Source organism: Ambystoma mexicanum, chromosome 4q, assembly GCF_040938575.1.
Source record: "Ambystoma mexicanum isolate Mex_15411 chromosome 4q, UKY_AmexF1_1, whole genome shotgun sequence".
NCBI classification, from domain to species: domain Eukaryota; kingdom Metazoa; phylum Chordata; class Amphibia; order Caudata; family Ambystomatidae; genus Ambystoma; species Ambystoma mexicanum.
In genome coordinates this window covers 1,249,715,625-1,249,736,588 of record NC_090928.1, presented here as the reverse complement: position 1 = coordinate 1,249,736,588, position 20,964 = coordinate 1,249,715,625, and the positions used below count along the sequence as shown (strand labels likewise).

General features: G+C 46.5%; 1 protein-coding gene across 1 annotated transcript in view; it reads left to right on the top strand.

The window, feature by feature from the left end:
• The window catches only part of LOC138468323 (exportin-5-like), a 1,170,237-nt gene that overhangs the window by 213,987 nt on the left and 935,286 nt on the right, over nucleotides 1-20,964 (top strand). The window contains exons 7-8 of the mRNA XM_069608829.1: nucleotides 5,106-5,291; nucleotides 13,947-14,023. Coding sequence (XP_069464930.1) covers nucleotides 5,106-5,291; nucleotides 13,947-14,023 — 263 coding nt within the window. The remainder of the gene's footprint in view (nucleotides 1-5,105; nucleotides 5,292-13,946; nucleotides 14,024-20,964) is intronic.

Genomic DNA, 20,964 nt, shown 5'->3' with positions numbered 1-20,964 from the left:
TTTGTGGAAGAGAGATGGACTGACAAAACACTATGAAGGAAGGGGGAGGGTAGGATTCGATTTCATAGGGAAAAGGTGGGTACCATGTATCGCCTGTAGACACCCTCTCCAAAACGTCCCTCCACCCAGGTGATCCTCCCCCAGGGTCCGTATCCAAGATATGGCCTTTCCCTGGCCACCTGGGAGAAGGATTCTGGGTATAAAAAAGTGAGGATGCTCTCGGGTTCCTCACATACCTAGTATGTGTTCTTACAGTGGCATGACCTTTTATTAATGGCATCGTTGGCAAAATCCAGCATGAGTGTTCTTATGCGGGCATACTGGCCTGAATTGATGCACCCCCTGTGGCCATCTTTTCTTAAACTGGCATGGTATTTTCTTACTGGCATTCTGGACCAAGCCAACAGCTGCATGTTCTTACGTGGGTATACTGGTATATATTGGCAGAGCTAGCATGGACATGTTTCCTTATATTATCACTGGCACTGTGGTCAAAGCTAACGGGCGTATGTTCTTATGTGGGAATACTGGCGTATATTGATTTAGTCTGCCAGCACAGACCTGTATAAACACAGCTAGCATGAAATGTTTTTGTACACTCAAAGAATACTGGCATATATTGTGGCAAGTCAAGTGCATCATGAACATGACTTGGAAAATGCTCCCGTCTAATGTTGGTGACTTTCCATCTGTTTGATATTTTGTAGCATTACCGTACTGAACAGATTCATAAACTGTATGGCTTTTTGTCCAATTTTTCACAGAAAGTGTGGTTTAAAATGCACCATTTCAAGCCATTATTTAGAAGCTGTTCTCGGTGGGGAAAGTGGGTGGGTAACCTCCCAAACCTTCGTTGGTTCCTCCAGGCTCCCTCGCTACGCTTCGTCGCTCCTGCATATTCATAGGAAATGTTTTTGCCTCCCCAATCAAAATAAAACACCAGCTGCTACTGCTTATTTGCCAAAATTAGAAGTCCCCAGAACTGAATTAACTTACATTGGCTTATGAGTAGCGGACAAATTCATATTGCCACAGGGTACTCGAAACTCCCCTCCTGTTATGCACTCATTTAAAGCTTTATCTACACTCACCTCTACCATCTAACGAGTCAAACTTGGGTGTATTTTTGCATTTACCTGAAAGTCAAACTCTGGTATATTTTTGCATCTAACTTTGCCCATTGATTGTAACCTGCTAGCCCAGTGACTGTTCAATACTACTTTAATTGCTTACTCCTCCCTCTGCCTCCTCCCTTTTCCACTCATGGCGCTTTCTGTTTCTCCCATCTACTCCAACTGCTTCTCTATCAACTATCCTTCCCTTCTCAGTAAGTCTGGTAAAAAGAAATTTAAAAAGCATCTCTTGGCCTCCAACCCTGGTCTCCCTATCGCTGATACCTATACCAGTGCCTCTTCCAGACAGACCCTCGCTGACATCTCCTCCTCTCCCATTAATGGTGGCACTCGCTGGGATGTCTTAATGGCTTCTTTCGACTCCTCCAGAGTCATCCTTAATGTCTACCTAAATGGCACTGTCATGGTCCAAGGTCCTCAGGCCAATCTCCTCCTCTTCGATAGGCGTTTCCCTTGCCTCATCAACTTCCTCTCATCTCCAGCTGTCGCCTCCTCTCACTCCTTGGCTACCTTACCCACTTGTTCCTCCTCCGCTTTTTCCTCCTCCTATGCCACTCTTCAGGCTACCTCCACATCTCCGCAGGGCATACCACTGATTTGTACCCCTCCCCGGAAGGTCTTTAAGGCCGGCAACCTTCTTCATCTTGCCACTCTCAACACTCGCTCTGCTGTCACACTCCTCTGACATCTGCCACCTCCTTGAAGAACTGGACCTTGATGTCCTCGTTCTTACCAAGACATGGTTCATGGCCAACTCTGTCACGAGCTTTGACACTCTACTCCCTGAGGGCTACAAGATCCTCTCCGCACCCAGACCCACTCGACCTGAATGGGGCATACCCTGATCTTTCCAGAGTGGATTCCTGCCACTATCATTCCCATTCAAATGTTCTCTTTTGAATGCCTTGTCTGCAGGCTCTCAATCTCTCCTAGCCACTTTTACTGTTGCTACTCTCTACGCCCCCCTGGGCAAATCGCCTCTTTTCTCTCTGAGTGGGCTAACCTCTCCTCCTCCCTCCTGGCCTCAACCACTCCTCCTTGGTGACCTCAACATCCACCTCAATTCTCCCTGCCCCTCATCTCTGCTCTTTCGCAAACTCTGTGATTCCCTCTCCCTCCCTATCCTCCCCTCTGGCCCAACGCACTCTGCAGGTCACACACTTGATGTCTTCATCTCCCCTGGCCTCCCCCTCTCTATCCCCCTGACCACTCCACTCTCCTGGAGTGACCACTGCCTTCTCTCCTCCCATATCTCTCTCTTCACCCCAAGCCAACCCCCCCCCCCCCAACACTGCCACTTACTTTCTCGGACATCCGACCAATGAAGCGTGTCAGCAGAGGCTTTTGCTGCTACCTTCTCCCCCCCACTTGACGCTCTTGCCCCTGTCATGAGGATCCGCTTGAAGTCAAAAGCCAAGTGTAATTCCTGGTATGACTCTGACCTAGCTACACTTAAACGTAAGTGTAGGGCGGCTGAGAGGACATGGAGGGCTTCTTGCTCATCCTCTGACAAACTGGCCTGTCGCCTGCTACAAAGGCAATACCGACTCTGTCCGCACTTAGAAGAGAGCCCACATTCAAGCCTGTGTCTCTGTGTCATCTAACAACTCGGCCGAACTCTTTAAAATCTGCAAGGAGCTTGCTAACCCTGCGGCCGTCTCCACCCCTCCTCTTGCCTCCCAGGCTCTCTGCAATGCCCTTGCCTCACACTTTATCTCAAAAACCCAGGACATCCTGTCCACCCTCTCCTCCCCTGCCCCTCCCATTCACTCTGTCTGTGCTTGCAGACCCCCCCTTAACCACCCTCCCACCGTCCTTCACTTCCTTTCCTATTTTCTCCCCTGACGAGGTCGCTAGACAAGTCCGATCTATGAAAGCCTCGTCAACAGGTTCATCCCTGCTCCTCTAAAACAATCAAGGACCACATTGACACCCTCGCCCCGGCCCTTACTGATTTTTGCAACCACCCCTTTGCCTCAGGATCCTTCCCCCTCCCCTCTGAAGCACTCACTTGTGCATCCTCTTCTCAAGAAACCCACAGCTGATCATTCGTGTCCGACTAACTACCGCCCAATTTCCATTACCCCCTTTCTGGGCAAACTCCTGGAGAAGCTGGCCATCTCTCAGCTTAACCTTCACTCAGATTCTGTTGGCTGCCTTCATGACCACCAGTCTGGCTTCAGAGCGGCGAGAAGCACGGAAACTGCTCTCATGAACATCCGTGAAGATCTGCTCTCCAACCTGGACTCTAACATCTCTCTTCTGCCTTCGACACAGTGACCCACACCATCCTGCTCGACCGTCTCCGTGATAACCTGGGTATCACTGATCATTCTCTGGCCTGGCTGACCGCTTTACTATCTGATCGGCCCTCCCAGGTCCAACTGGGGTCCTTCCTATCATCTATCTTCCTCTCCATCTGTGGGGTTCCCCAGGGGTCTAACCTCTCACCCTGGCTCTTCAACTAATACCTGGCAACTCTCGCCCACTGCATTTCCTTTTTCTGCTCAAATTTCCAGTGCTACGCTGATGACACTCAACTAATTTTCCGACTGCCCTCAGCCACCTCCTCGCCCCCTCTCATCTCTGACTGCCTAACTGCCATTCAAGATTGGTGTGCCGCAAATTACCTTAGACTGAATGCCAACAAGACTGCGATCCTCCTCATCGGCAGACCATTTCCATCCTTTTCACTCACTCTGGCCGGCCTCCCTTGGCCCTCCACCTACCCCTACCTGCGAGGCTAAGAACCTCGGGATCATCTTCGACTCCACACTTTCCTTCTCTGCCCATATCTCGGAGGTCTTTAAAAAGTCAAACTTCCTACTGCACCTCCTCAGAGGTACTCTGCCTTTCCTCTCCTTCCCTCAGAAGCTCACTGTCTGCCAAGCCCTGGTTCTCTCTAAATTGGACTATTGTAACAGCCTCTTTCTAAATCTACTGCCCTCTACTCTCCGCCCTCTACAACTTATCCAGAACAGCACTGCGAGACTTGTCCTTGGCCTCAAGCCCAGGGATCGTATCTCTCCAGCTCTGAAATCACTCCATTGGCTCCCAGTGGATACAAGGATTAAATTCAAAACCCTCTACATAGTCCACAAGGCTTTCTGGGGCCTGGGTCCAAAATACCTTCAGCTATCCTTCCGCAAATACCTCCCCTCTCGAGCTCTTCGCTCCTCTAACTCCCTCCGGGTCAATCGTTTTTCAAAGAAACGTGCTGGGGGTAGATCTCTATCTTCGGCTGGGGCCTCCCTCTGGAACAGCCTCCCTGCCACTCTAAAACTTGAGAACCATCTCCGGTTCCGGTAGCACCCCAAGACCTTCCTCTTTGCTTCTGCCTTCACTCCCGCTCTCCCCTGCTGATCTGCTCTCTTGGCACTGTGCACCTGGCCACCCTCTGTCCCCTGGGCCCAGGTACCTGCTCACCCTGCCACCCTCCTGCACTGCCTCCCGGCCATCCCTTACACTGGGGACTGTATCTATACCCATAGAGCCCCCACGCCCCCATTTTTTCTTCTTTTTCTGCACTTATCAGACTACTCAGTCTGCTGCCTTAAACACAGCACTTGCCACTTGCTGGCTGCACTACCACTGATTATTACCTCTATGTTATATTTATTATTTATTCTGCTCTCCTCTGCTCCGCACTTTCCACTCTCCCCCTTCCATGCACTTTTTCCCTTTTTCCCTTTCACATGCACTTGCGCGTTCTCAATGTCACTGGGCCTAGCAAGATCGTTGTTGTGTTGTTCTCCCCTGTTCCCCTCCCTTGCTTAGTCGCGCTCTGGAACACTTGTGTACGAGCACGATACAAATAAAATATCATATCACAGGTAAGAACAGCGACCATTCATGTACTGGACATCAGTTTGTCTCGATTGGCTCACTTCTGGCAACTCCTTTTAATGTAACATCCCATGATCCCCGTCCAGCGATCGCAATGTTAACCACCTTGCTTCTATGTCTGCACAGGCCCAGTCATGCTGCCGCGTGGGGATTGCAGCGCTCAATACCCTTGCTGGATATATTGATTGGGTGTCCATGAACCACATCACAGATGGGAACTGCAAACTACTGGAGATGCTGTGCCTCCTATTAAATGAGTCTGAACTGCAAGTGGAGGCGGCAGAGTGTCTTCTCATCGCTGTCAACCGGAAGGTGATTAAACTTTTACCATCTCTGGAAAGATGCAGCTTGTGTTTACTAGGCGTAATAGAATGGCGCTTTGCAAGTGATCGGTGATGGAGTCTTGAAGCCGCATGATTTTAGTAAGAGTTAAAGGTTTCTTTTCAGAGGCCCCATCAATACCCAAGGTCTGGTGCCCTTTTTTCCTTTACCACACTTCTTCAGAACCCTCCTTCTGCACTGGTCATGTTGTATAAAACTGTGGTTTACTGCTATGGCCAAATAACATATCTGGGGTTTGTTTGTCTAACTTTGTAAGTACCCTAAACGTTTTGCTGGTGTTTGGTTTATAGTAGAATTTTTGTAATTCATGTAACTACTACTGAAGTACCCCATTTAAAAATCTATATTTTTAGTATTCAGTATGGCCAACTAGACTGGGGTGATTTTTATTTTTTATAACACTCCATATTGTGTCTTGGCGATTTCTTACTTGGAGTGTGTTGAGTAGTGGGCTGGTGGCAGCCATATGTCTTATATTGGATACAGCATGCTGTAGTCCTTTTACCACATTAGTAGTCAAATGCCCAAATATGGTAGTGTTAGGGGAGTTTTCATAAAGTCCTAATGGCAGTAAGACTTAGTAAGCTATCCCAATGGTTTGTCCCCTTCTCTTAGCATCAGTCTGTACTAGCTCACACCTTGGTAGTGTGGCCAAGCAGTCAGGCTTATCTTAAGAGGAAGATGTGAGCTGTAGACTGAATCTTAGCTAGACCGGCACAACAAAGAAGCACTTACACATATATTTATATAAAATATATATATTTATTATGTCTACACCAGAGTCACTTTAAATACTTCAGATGTTTTTGGTAGAACACTTAGGAATCCTAGATAATGCAGTTTCACTTTACTTGTTCGCGGTTACATTTGTAGCAACGTTAAGGGAAAGGCAAGGTTATCGTATCATCGTTAATTGCACACTCATGCAGTTTCCAACAGGTCATACAGTAATGCATTTACTCTGCAAACACATATGGAAAAGTCACTTAAAGGGAAGTGGTTAGTGCAACAAGAGCTCAATTCAAGGTTCTAGAGATGGTTTCTTCGCCTGGCAACTCTTTAAAGTCCAGAAACGCAACCTTAGCTAGAAGCTGTTCGGAAAGGACTTGAAGTCTTGGCAAACCGCGAATTATGAGGCGTTTCTGTGGATTTCTTAGTGTCTAAAGTTATTGAAGCAGCAAGTTAGCAACTAACAAAGGAGATTTAAAAACGGACTCTAGAAGGAGACGCAAGCAGCGGCTTGGGTCAGAGCTAAGAGGGGGTTGCCCTGGACACTGCTACGTGCACTCCAACGCTCTGGAGCGACTTCTTGGAATCAGGTGAGCAATACCTTTTTTCCCCACAGTACCTTGGGTTTTAAGAAAGTGTCTGTGTTACCTTCTCCACGATGTGGCAGCTCTGGACCCGACCTCTGGCTTCCTTGGTCTGAAGACGGAAGGAAGCCAGAGGACAATGGATGGTGTGTCTCAGCAGCAGTCTCGAGGGAGGATATGTAGCACGATTTTCAGCAACATATTGGTTCATTCTGCAGTTTTTGGTACCTTTTCAGCAGCACCAAGAAAGGACATGGATCGCCAAGTCAATCTTCTTCGCTTCCTGCAGTTCCACACTCTGGTGAAGTGGTCTGGGCGAGTTGGATCAGATCTTTGGAGTGTCCTTGTGGTTTCAGCAAAGATTTGAACTGATTCTGTCTTTCCATGACGATGCACTTGAAATGGGCAGCAGGTCTCCTGCTATTGGGGTTCTGCAGCTCTAGAAGCTCCTAGGATCTCGGAAGATGTCTCGTTTCAAAGTTTGTCTTGGGACTGGTTGTTCCCACCAGCCAAAGGGAAGCAGTTTGGCCTCTTCTGAGCTCCTCTGTCGAATGGAAAACAGGCTCCATGAAGCGACTACAGAACTCCCCCGACAACTTCAGGTTGCCAAGCAGACAGAAGTTGTTGGATGAGCTAATCCGTCCTTGCTTTAGTTTACACAAGCTAGCTGTTGTTCGCTGATACCACTGCTACCTGCCCCCTTCCCTCTGTTTAGACAACTTTGGTGTTGGTAGTCTTTGACAGTGCAGAGCCCAGAGAGTATAAATAAGACAGGCTCTAAGCCTTGCACACAGCTGTTCGTGGCAGAAGACCAGGGGGCAGAAGGCGTAGGTCTGGAGGAGAAGTAGAGGCTTTCCAGAAGGGAGGGGTCAAGTCACTCCCCTTTTCCTGGCTGCATTTTAAAGCAACTAAGATGGATTTGTAACTGTTTTGAGGCATTTTAAGTCCCAAAGGACTCTACCTATTGGCTGTTGAACAGAACTTGGATTTTCATTGAGCTGTATGGGGAATAATTTTGCTTTTCTCCACAAAGGCAAATCAGCTCACCACCTAAGAGCAGACCTTATACTTCATTGGCTACATCCTTGCACCATTAATCCCAATTTACATTTAATTCTCTTTAAAGCATTTTGCCCTATTTGTTATGCTTTTTTGATAGTGCTCTGATAGGTGGTTTTTGATAAGTTTAGACAATTTGTTGGCAATGTTTTGGTATTTTTCCTGGATTGTGTAAAGTGCTATAGGCATCCAGTCTTCTCCAGCTCTCATCTCCCTTATACAGTTAGTGAGTATAAAGGGCTTTTTGCCCCATTGATATCACATTGAGAAAGGTATTGATTGAGGCAGATACTTCTATGAGGTTGCCTACCATGATTTGTTGAGGCAGGTGCTTCTATGAAGAATGCCTAGCATGATTCTTGTGATCGCCTAGCACGACTTGGTGAGTCAGGTAGTTGATTTTTAAGGTGACTGTGATTTTCTTTTTGAAGAAGATTGATCAGTCTTAGTCTTGATTAGAGGTAGAGGCAATGGCTATCATTTCAGCTTTTTCATTAATTACTTTTTTGCATTTTAAGTGTGTTTTGCATTGTGACATTAATACCAATGTTTCTTTATTACATATTTCTCAAGATTTACTATTTTACATGAGAGCGTAAGAAGCGTTCATTAAGTGTTCATTACGGAGTGTTCTGTCAGAAGTATTTGAACATGAACTAAAGAATGGGGCATCTATCTAAATGTATTGTGTATTATATATTGTACATGCCTTTTTTACTACACACCAAGGGTTCAATAAAAATGTGACATTGGTAAACCGCTCCTGGGCGGATGGAAGAGATTATCCGCCTACTACAGGTGTTGTTGCCTAATCTCTTCACTGCTGCACAGTGACTGGGATATGCTTTTCCCTACCCCGCCTCCTACCACAGCCCCAAGACACTCCTCTGAGGGTGGAGGGAAGGCTCTGGAGGTAGGGGTGATACAAATCATGTCACTTCCATCCTATAAACTGCTGATCTGTCCGGGTCGTGATTAATTGGGATGCCTTTGTTTAAGGAATCTGCTTGGCTCTTTTGTTTATTCCTGGTCTCATTAATGGAATCTCCATCCTGCATGATCTGATGCTATCAGAGAAGCCTTCGTAGCCTGTGCTGGGTAGAAGGTAGGAGCCTGAATGCTGCAACCCAGTGGCTTGCTGCTTCTCCACTTCGATCTGCTCCATCAATGAACACAGTGCATCTCCTCCAGCCGTTGCTTCTTGTTGGTGGGACAGTTTCTTGCTTCCTCTGATTGGTCTCTCCACCTGGGCTACCTCTGACCTGCTTGCAGAGTCCCTTCACTGCTCTTTTGCTGCTGCAGTGTTGCCCTCCTTAATTTGTTATCTTCCTCAGAGGGGCCTTCGATATGGGTCCTGAACCTGACGCCACCTGTGCCTCCGAACCGATGTTCATCCTGAGCTTGAAACTTACTCTGCACCTGTGCATCCTGGACTGTTTCCTTACCAAGTAGGAGAGTGAGTAGTTGTCCCAAGGATTGCAGACGCCGATCCTGTTAGTCCTGTCCTCCAAGGTCTCCGGGAGCAGAGGATTTATCTGTGCTGCCCCGTCCCCCAACCTTATTAATTTTGATGTGAGATCTCACACTGCTGCCACCCTCCTCGGGGACCCTGGGAATGGACCAATGCGCTGGAACTCTTCTTTACCTGGGTGGCTGCCGCGTCTCTTGCACCTTTTGTGCTCTAAGTAGTATGTACATACCTTTCACCTATAACTATGAAAGATCTATTGGGCTTAGCCCATTAAACCCTATGGACAAACCTGTGGAACATTATTTCTTACTTTCCAGTGAATTGTCAATGTCTGCTTCTAGACCTTGGGATGCTGGAGTTGTCATAAGTCATATTTTTAAAGTTTACTAGTGATTTTTCTATCCTTTTTTTAGATTGCTAAATCCCCATTTCATTCTAATGTAAGCTAAATTGTGCATACATGTGCCTGCTTCTTTCTTTTTAGGCCTTTCTAGCTACTGTAACTATGTCGCCTCCTCCTTTCTAAACTAAAAGATCAGAATTATTTTACTGTTGGGTACATCTTTCCACTGGTGTTTGGGTAAAGTGGCTAAGGGGGTTCAAATCACTTCCACCGTTTTTTATACATACTGTATAGTCTGTGTTCACTTACCCGACAGTGCTTATTGAACACTGTTTTACTTTTTTATAATAGTGTGTGTGTATTTTCCATCATATTAACTATTGTGCTTGTGTAGGTTTAACTCTTGATTCTTGTCCACTCCCCTCCTCCGAGTGAAGCCAGACTCCTCTTCTACAACCATTGAGGGAGTTTTGTGCCAGCTTGGTCGATATCTTTTTTTTAATTACACTTCTGGTTTGATATTTGGTACCTTTCCCCAGTGCCATTCTCCATTTCACCCGCGGCTTGTCCACAAAGTGATTTTCTGGGATCTGCTCTTCTGGCAACTCAAAAACCCATACCTGCAACAGAAAGCATTAGTTAAAAAAAAAATTTTAAAAACGAAAGTAGCATCAGTATGGTGCAGGTCCGGAGCTTAGTTCCTCCAAACGAGTGTTTAAAAAAAAAGCCACCACTCCCAAATGTAGCTTCAGTCGGGAGATGTGGTTAGGCAGCCACATTTGAGACTTTGGAACCAAAGGCATGAGTCTCCTCCTCCTTGACCTATCGGTGGCATTCGACCTCGACCACCAAGTCCTATGCCACCACATTTCCACTACAGCCAACTTCTCTCCCAGTGCAACTGCATGTATCGCCTCCTTCTTGCAAGGGAGGACTATGCAAGTTTTCTCAGACATTGCCTCTGCCTTGCCCTCCATCATTCTATGCGGCGTCGCGCAAGGATCATGCATTTCACCAACCCTCTACAATATTTTTACACAACCTCTCTTCCTCATCCTTGACTCCCTGGGCATCTCGTATACTAACTACGCTGATGATACCCAGATCCTCCTCACTCTCGACACTGACTCAAAGACACTTAACCACATACACAACCAGATTCAAGCATGGATGGCAGCCAATGGCCTATGCCTCAATTGAGACAAAACCGAGCTACTCATAGTAGGCTCCAAGGAAACACTCAAGAACCATGACTCCAAATTTAGTCGTTTTACGATTGATAATATTAAAATCCCAGTGGCTAATTCAGTAAATACATTAGGCGTCTACCTAGGCTCTAATCTAACGATGACTAGGCCAGTAAACGCCATCACCTCCACAGCAGCATACCATGCCAAACTGCTGAAAGCAGCCAGACTTTTCCTATCGAAGGATAACTGCATTACAATAGCTAGAGCCATCACAGGATCAAGACTTGACTACTGTAATGCACTGTTCCTGGGCACCTCTACCAAAAACATGACCAAACTTCAGACTATACAAAACAGCGCTTTGAGAGCACCCACGGGAATACCCAAGAAAGAGCATATCACGTCAGCTAGGAAAGAGGCACACTGGCTCCCAGTGAAAGAAAGGGTCCTCTTTAAAGCACTTGCCATCACCCATAAGTGCATCCACCGCACTGCTCCACCCTACCTCTCTGAGAGTATCCACCACACTACATCCTCCAGACAGACCAGAACTCCATATGCAAACATGCTCACGATCCCCAGAGTCAAAAGAGCCAGAGCAGGCGGGATCAGCTTCCCGTACCTAGCAGCACTGCATTGGAATGCCCTACCACCACCCCTGAGGGCAGAAGTCTCTCACCTAGCATTCTGTAAGTCGCTGAAAACTATGCTCTTCATCTAAAACTCATCCAAGACAGAACCTCTACTCATTCTCATGTTGTAGCTAATATCTGTATATGAATGCGTATAGAATGTAAAGAGAATGTACCACAAACTCAGAAAGTAACTGTACTCCCGATATGTTTTCCATCACATGTATGTAACTTTTTCGTAACTAAGTCTGCCACAAGTAACAGTGCCGCGATGCCTTTGGCTGCATGTACGCTATATAAATGTAAAAGAAATAATTTATTTTGGTGGTAAGATGGTGCTTCTGCTGCAGCCCCGCTGCCACTGCATCCTTTTTGCATTCCTTAAGAAGATATGGTGTTGTATTTAACAGAAGGCTCCCAGGACCTGAGTGCCGTAGGGTGGTTATATCACCCTCCATTGGTTTTAATGTATAGGCTGCAAATTATTGCTATTTTGTTTTGGCGTCCTCACGGGTGCAAGCTGTTTTAATACATTAGTAGGCCTTTATGGTATGCATTGGGGTATTACTTTAAGTCCTACTCTTGGTCCTATTGTTTTGCAGCGATCGCACAAAGTGAAGTGTCAAAAAGGATGAGATATCTCGTCATTGGCACTGCAAAACGTAGTGCGATGGACGAGATATCTCGTCCTTGGCACTTAAGGAGTTAAAGCAAGAGGTATTGTTTATAGGTGTGTAAACACATCAAGGAGGCTTTCAGAATGTTGTATTGTATCGAGAAATATAAAGCGCAACTAAGGACCATAGGCGTCTAGGTGGACATTATATGGGGGAAAACCCTGGCAAAGAAAGAGAACAGTTGAGAGAGAGGTTTTAAGAGCCTTACGAAATGGCAAAAATCCTCCATAGCGCTCATAAAGAGGAAGCCCAATGCATGAAGTAGGAACAAGCACCGAGGAGTGACCACCTACCCGCGTTCGCTCATACCTCCGTGTTCTAAGGAGCGCAAGCGAGGATGAACAAAGGCATCTAGTGGGATGTTAACATTCAACCTTGTTTTTCAAGTATTTGGCCCCAGTATCATGAAGAGCCCGATGAGTAACACAGAGAATCTTAAACTCAACTCTGGCGTTCACTGATAAGCAATGGAGATGACACAACAGACCAGCCGAAGGGGTCAATCTAGGGGCATTCGGAGCTAGCCTGGCTGCTGAATTTTGAAGCACATGCAGCCCAGTAACAAATATTTAGGTTCCCCTAGATAAGCTCCATTGCAATAGTCCTGTGATCAACTCGGCAATACTGGGACTACCTTGGTCTGGCTGTCGACAGGGAACAGCAGCCGAATCTTTCTCATAACTTTAAGTTTGCCAAAACCAGTATTAGTCAGTCGCAATCTGGGCTTCATGAGAGCCATTAGCCAGAAGCATAGGCTTTTCACTGATGTACTAGGCATCAGACACGACCCAAGAGTCGGGCAAAAAATGGGAACTCCAAGAGCTATTAGCTGTCAGCCAGTGTTGGAACCTTCTCGGGGTACTTGGTGAGTGTTGGGGCAGAAGTCCCATTGAAGCCCCCACCTCTTATTACCAGGGACTTGCATTAGTTTTAAATCCTTGGTTTACAAAGGTAGCGGGCGCCCCTCTCTCGATAGAACAAGGCTTGATAACCTGTTCAGTGGTTATTAACCACTTGAGAGTTTGCAGCCACTGCTTTTTCTCACTGTGCTTTTCACAGATGGGAAATATCCATTTGCATATCAGTCTTTGTCCTGCCCAGGGGCAGTCCAGCACCGAAATGCAATGGCAATCCCAACCTGAACGAGAGTACCACCAGCAACCCCATACACGTGTTTCACCCTTGTTGGGGATCATCAGTGAGGTGAAGCTGATGCCTCTCTAAGCAGGACAAAGACTGATATGCAAATGGAAATTTCCCATCTGTGAAAGGTACAGTGAGCAAAAAGCAGATGGCTGCGAACTCTCAATGTGGTTAACAGCCACTGAACAGGTTATCATGCCTTGTTCTTCCGAGAGAGGGGCGCCTGCTACCTTTGAGTTTTAAATCCTTCTTTGCATCCATCTTTCTCGGAGGTCTGGGTCTCGATCCAGGAGTTGGAGCCCTTCAAGGGAGTCCCTTCTGGTGTTCGTGGGCTTGGATGCTTTTTTGGATGCACCTATGGAATAGATCTGACACTTGCCTTCCTTTTACTCTCTAAAACTGTGGCTTTCTTATTGACTTTCTCACATTGCTTCCTAAGAACAAAACATTTACAAACTCCTGAATGCCTGAAGAAGCACTAGTCTTTAATTGTCTTTCTTTTTTTCTGTTGATCGATTCTAGTCTAACAAAGAATATGTATTCTTGGAATACATTTTGAGGTACCTATCTAAAGTCTCCACCTGTCTTTATGCAATGTGAACCAGTTCACCCAGAAACCTTTTTTCTTTTCTACTTTCAGTTTAACCTGTGTTTCTGGATGCGCTAAATGGGCAACCCTTGTTTGTTTACTCTGAACGAGAATGATGAAGCCACTGTATACTTCTGGAAGAAATGAGAGCAGTGAATGTTATAAGGAAAGCCCATTTCTGTCTGTAACCTTTTCCCTCTGTGTGCAGGGGAAGTTGGAGGACCGCAAGCCTTTGATGCTCCTGTTTGGAGACGTTGCCATGCACTACATCTTGTCTGCTGCTCAGTGAGTACTCTATTCTTGTCTCTTGCCTGTTATATTACGTTGAATTATAAAAGCTGGTGCCAGCTGGAGGCCTCTGGACTAGCAACCCTAGAAGTGGAAGTGGGCATCTGTTATTGGTAGGCTCATTGCCTTTCATTTTTTCTTTTACTGTCCTTTTATTGGCATTTTGCAAAAGAGTTCCCACCAGAAGTTCAAACCACCTATACTAAGTAGGACTTTAAAAAGATGGCAATTACATATGGTAACAGTTGTACATACCAAGGTATGAGTGTGAAAGGTAGCCCAACCAACAGGGGTACCCCCTTAAGTATACGGGTACCCCTTAATTATGCTCACACCAAATTAATGCTCACACCTCGAGGGAATTAAGGCCAAGAGTCTTCATTTTGCAAGGATAACAACTTTAATCTGTACTAAAATGAGGATGGGGGTGGGCTCGGTGGACAAAGAACTGTGCTCCCCGACCGGCATTCTGTCCCTCTCCATCGGCAGGCTCCTCCAGACTGGTGCCAAGCAGGACCCTTATATACTGTTTGGCTTGGTCACTGGATCCTGGCATGGCTCATCCAAAACTGAACTCCTTCCCTTACAAGGGATGCTGCAGTCTTCCTTCTTGCATGGCCGGGTTTCCATTTGGGCCAAACTACTTAACATACTGCTAACTATGCAAGAATACATTATATCTCCTGTTTATCATCATTTTGCTACATTATAAACATTTATATATAAACACACCTTCCCGCTGTACTCTCCACACTTCACTCATTATTCTCATACTTTTATCTGGTCCAGTAATTCCACTTAAAACCTTGTTTTTCCATAATGTTGTATTTCATGCATTTAGCATGTACACCCCTATTCTTAGTATACATGGGATTTTGATGTACAGGAAACAGCTGCTCAGCCACTTCGTGTGCTCTGCCTGAGCTAGCATCGGTGACGCAACACTGCATGCTCTCCGATCCTTTTTTAGCGCTTGCCACAGCGCAGGCCACTTTCCTTTTGGCCCACAGCCTACCTCTGTGTGTGCTGAGATTTTAAAAGTACATAGAATCATAACATTTACAAGTGTATTCAACTAATGGTTATTTGCACCTTCTATTTAAATACTAACTATCTTAATTTAGTACCTGTCCACGGCTGGGTATATTTGCATGAAAAAGGTTTTCTCGGTGCTATAGTGCTTAGAGAAGTCTTGCCTAATTGTAAAGCGCTTGGGGGTGGGGGGGGTGTGGTAGGTGCTGGAAGGCGCTAGCTTCTCCCCAACATTCCCCCCTTTCGTTACTTCTACAGTAACAAACTCATCCCCACCTGACATATCTACAACCCCAGAAATATTAGTTTACATTTCGCTGTTTATTTTATGGCAAGGTGTTTTAGATCCCCCAATTGATACCATCAACTTTGCACTATTAGAGACTATATGAACACAACATTGGAGACCCAATTGCACATGCAGAAGGGGACCAAGACCAACACGATAACAGGATTTTTACTGCTGCCTCCAGCCATGACAGGACCCAATCATAGGCACGTGATAGCCAATCTGTGTTCTGAACTCCACCTTCTTTCTTCATTTGAACACCTTGATTGTGCACAGACCTTCATGACGTGGGATAGTGACCCATTCTCGTCATCCTCCGGGGGTTAAAAAGGGCAGCATCTGCTTGTACCCCGGGAGCCAAAAAAGATGAAAAGAAAGTCTCAGCTGAGCTAAAAGGCCGATACGTGTCAGGTATTCCTATGAGCAGTGCGTAAGAGTCTTTTGAGACAGTTTGAGCTCTTCTTTCTTCCCTGCCATTGAAATCGTCCTTTTTCTGGCAGCATACCAAATTCTTGTGTGATCTGCAAGCTTGTTTCTGCTTCTTTAGGTGCTGGACTGGCTGTTGGCACCTCGACAGGCATTTCTCCTCCCTTCAGGTGTTTTTCCAGGATTAGTAGTAGCACTGAGTGCAGGGTGGCCAGTAAACGCTTGGCCCCTCCATGAGAGCGTGAGGTGCAAGTAGGCCACAAACCCAGTAGTAATCCATCACCACTGCCGTAACTTTTGTCATATCAGGGATCACAAGAGTGTGGTTGCACTGTGTGTTTGTGCCAAAACAGGTACTGTTCCTTCTTTGAGTCTATGGCCCTATGTATTCGCACTGGCTTCTTCATTGTTGATGTGTCTGGACCATATTTGCGCACACATAGTCTCTATTTGAGATATATTGCTTCTCCGCTGTACTCGATCAGTCCATCTGCCTGGCACGTCACTGTGGTGCCGTGCCATTTGTCATTGCCATTAGAGTAACCTCCCAAGGAAAAATATGGTACTTTTAGACACTGGCGGTATTTTGTGTTGCCATTGCATAACGCTGGGTATAGATCAATGCTCAACTGCAAGCTGTGTGCCTGGAATGTGCCCTTTATCACCCATAGTGCAAGATGTACCAGGCATTGTGCCTCTGTAATTGGGACTGGATGTGGAACTAAAAACCTTAGAACCCCCTGATGCGTGCGGGATAAGTGCCCATACGTAACGGCTTTCATTGATTATTTTCTTTCCTGCAGGGCGCATATCAGGGTACCGGCTATTCAATGTTTCTAAATACTGGATGTCAGAAATGGCATCAAAGCCCAACCCCTTATATAAATCATATATCATTCATACTTCCTGTTTCATTCGTCTAAGAAAACTTGTAGGGGTGGCCGGCAAAAAGTGAGCCATTTTGTATTTCCTTTTTTATAGAAATATTTGCATTATTTTCCAACTGTCCCCCCCCACCCCCTTTATATGGCCACCCCATATAACAGACATACCTTCATCCACTCCAACAGCCGCGACCAGTGTCACACAAAACAATATTATACTACATTACTAGAATACATAACATCTTTATTGTCATTATCCCTATATAAGAGAGGTTGGTCAGCCATCTTTGCTTATTCCTGGAGAGTAGAAAAAAGTTATCAGGAGGGGGAGGGGGAGGGGGAGACAGACCCTTTTTCCACCAGGGCCGACCGGGTTCTGGACCCTCAAAAAATGAAAAAAAATAATAAAATCAGGCGTGTGCCACTGCACACCCCCCTGGCATGTATCCTTTATTGTACTCTGTTTGAGCTTTGCCTTGTCTCAGGTGCTCTTCGGACATCCGAGAGATGGACCCAGTATTTGTATTTGTTTATTTATATTGCGCACCCTGCCCAGGGGCATCTGGGCACATAAGTCCTTTTATCGGATCGAATATCTAACTCCTTCATACGGACCGCGAGAGGAGTACAGAACACCACCTCATATGGACTTTCAAACCTGGGGCTGATCAGTTCCCCAGGTAATAATTGTCCAGTTGTAATATGGATAATACTGTGTTTTGAACTATGGTCTTGCTTTCTACAGGGGTGGTCAATATCCCCCCCCCCCTTACCGCGCACCACTACCGCTTCTGTGTGCCTCCATCCCATCACCTGGTCAATTATTTATGACCCATCAACATATATGTCTCCTCCCATCAATGCATGAGCCGTTCATCAGAGTGGGAAAATAAATAAAACTCCTGTATATAATCCAGAGTTGCTAAAACAGGGGCTGTGCAAATAGCTTAAGTCCTCAAATTGTCTAGCCATTTCTTCAGTCCATTCCAAGTCCTCTGTCCTTCCGTGAGACTTTGTAACAGTGACGTTGTGTGGACTGCGCAGATCCATGCCCTACAATAATTACATAAACCCAAAAAACTGCTACATTTACTTCACAGTACTGGGCCTAGGGGTGGCGCGTACTGCCGCCACCCTATCTGGTAATATTCTTCTCCATTTGCAAAAATGAGTTGTCGCAAGTATAGTCCCTCCTATTGCAAATTAACAAGGGGGGGTCCTGGGAGTCCCTCTGCCAGACATTAGTCCTGGTTACGAGAGACTTACCCAGAGTCTTTAGCTCACTATCTTTCACAGAGAAGAAATATCCCAAACATATCAGTCTTTATCCTGCCCTGGGGCAGTCCAGCACCGAAATGCTAGGCAATTCTCCTCTGAACAAGAGTACCAAAAGAAACCCCAGACACGTGTTTCGGTCTGGTTGGACCTCAATAGTAGGGTGGATCTGTGCCTCTCTAAGAATAGTGAGCAAGGGGTCCACGTCTGGATTCCCCTAGTAACTTAGGGTGAGACCCAAAGTTACTTAAATATGCAAATTAACAAGGGGGGGTCCTGGGAGTCCCTCTGCCAGACATTAGTCCTGGTTACGAGAGACTTACCCAGAGTCTTGTACAAACGACTGCTCTCTGTGGGTGCTCCTAATCACAATGTGTTTGTCCAGGTGAATGAAAAAGGGCCACCACCGTTATTGTAACTCCTTGGAATGGGGCACCTGTTCTCCCTGCCATCCTGTTAAACTGTGTTCCCTCATCCTGCTGTAGTTGCCCACTTTGTCCTTGCCTGTCAGCCCCATAAGGAAACTCATTTTGTCCCCCTCTCCCAAATTGCTGTTGCCCCATTCCTTGAGGCCCTTGGAATCCCTACCCTGGAGGTGATGGCCCTTAATGAAATCCCCTCCCAGGCTTGTTCATGCATTCCCTTGCAAAATGCCCCCATTTCACGCAATACCAGCACTGTCATGATGCCTACCTCTAAGGAGCCAGGCCGGGCCCAGCAACCCCAGAGGCAGACATCATTTTCCCCAGGGAAGTCTCAGCGGGCCGAAGTCGGGGCCCTTTGGACTCAGTCCTGGTGCCTTAGGCGCCAGGCTCATAGCGGACCCCAGTCCTGGCGCTTTAGGCGCCAGGCTCATAGAAGAGGATATGTGTTTAAGTGCTTGGGTGCACACTTACCTGATGCAGACCTTGCTGCTTCATCCAGGCCCTCTTGAGGCCTGAATGGGACTACTTAACCTGTAGGACTACTTCACCACCCGGGTGTGGTCGGGGAAGGATACATACCTGATTGGTGGAAGGATACATACCAGGAACTTCTTCCAAGGCTATTTAAACCTCACCCGAACAGCCACACATGCTTCGCGTTGTTCTGCACCTAGCAGCTGGACGCTCACCGTGTCAGCTCCAGCATCCTGACTTCAGCCACGCCTGCCAGCACCCTGGAACACCTGCAACGGGAGAAAGGAAGAGAATAGGAGAAGAAAAGCCCTTACCTGCTAAATCTGCATCCCGGAGTCATTTCTCCAACGGCCCTGAAAAGGAAGACATCATTTTAAAGGCCTTTCGTTTCGATCGCTGCAGCGCTGCATTTTACTCACCTTTGCAAGGCGCTTCCATCTTCAGCAGCGATCTTCCGGATTCAGCTACGCCCCGGCGCCTAGAGGAAAAAAGACAAGAACAAAGGTGAGAGGGAGAAAAGGAATAAGGAAAGCTCAGTTTCCTTTTAAGTCTTACCTGTTGGATTATTCCCACTGCATTTCGGGTCCTGCCGCTTCCTGGCATCTCCGGACCCCGGCCCCTATGGGGAAAAAAGACAAAGACATTGAATGAGCGAATGCAAAGACATTACCTGAGCGCTCATCCAGAACTGTTTCACTTCGGGTCGACGCCATATCTCCGGCACTAAGAGTCAAAAGAAAAGGCCAGCCGGCCTACTTCAACCTTTGGACATTCCACCAGCACCTTGGCACACCTTGTCAATGGACTTTATAACTGACCTGCCTCCTTGTGGTGGTTACAACACGATTCTCGTAATAGTGGATCTATTCTCCAAAATGGCCCATTTTATCCCTTTAAAAGGATTGCCGTCAGCTTCCACCTTGGCCAAGGAATTTATGGAAAATATAGTGCGGTTACATGGTTTCCCTTCCATATTAGTCTCAGACCGTGGAAGTCAATTTATCTCCCACTTTTGGAAGAAATGTTGCCAACTAGCACAAATAGACGTGCGGTTATCCACCAGCCACCACCCCCAGACCGACTGACAAACCGAGAGAACCAATCAGACTCTCGAGCAATATCTGCGGTGCATGTTACACCAATCCGAGTTGAATTGGAAGGACATCCTTTGGATTGCAGAATATGCATACAACAATTCAGTGCATTCTGGAACCGGACAGACTCCTTTTTATACCCTGTATGGTCACCATCCTCGGACCTCTGACCTAGATCCACCTCTGACCCTGGAGATGCCTGCAGTAAATCACCTACATTCCACAATAACCCAAGCCTTCAAAGAAGCTACAACCCACTTACAGCAAGCCAAGAAAAAGTATAAAGAAAACGCTGATTTGCACCGAAGTAAAACTCCTCCTTACCAAGTAGGAGATCAGGTATGGCTAGCAACTAAACATCTACCCCTCAAGGGTCAGCGAACTTTTAATCCCAGATTCATTGGGCCTTACCCCATCAAAGCTATTATCAACCCAGTGGCCTTTAAACTCGATTTACCATCCAACATGCGGATTCATCCCGTTTTTCACGCATCTCTTCTAAAACCAGTACAACCTGGAACCAGACTGTCTGAGCCCCCAGGCCCTGTCCAAATTGATGGAGAATTAGAATTCGAAGTGAAAGACATTTTAGATTCCAAGATAGTTAAGTCGAAACTCTTCTATCTTGTTGATTGGAAAGGATATGGACCTCAGGAAAGATCTTGGGAACCCAGTAACTATGTTCACGCACCACGATTAATTCAAAGATTCCATCGAAGATTCCCGCACAAACCAAAACCCCCCGAGGAAAAGACCTTGGGAGGGGCCTTGAGGGGGGGGTACTGTCATGATGCCTGTTAGGGAGAATTCTCTGTTTAGGCTGAATTTCCCTACCTAGTGAGTCCCCCAGCAGCTTTGCTGGATTTCTGGGGTTTAATTTTTTTCTCCTGCCAAGAGTGAGACTCTTTTACCCTCACTCTTGGACATGTTGAAGTGTGTTTTCTTGGTTAAACCTTGTGTTGAATGGGCTATGGGGTCTCTTACTCCATAGGGCCTCATGTATTTTTGTGATGTGGGTCACACAGCACCCTCTGTGCCG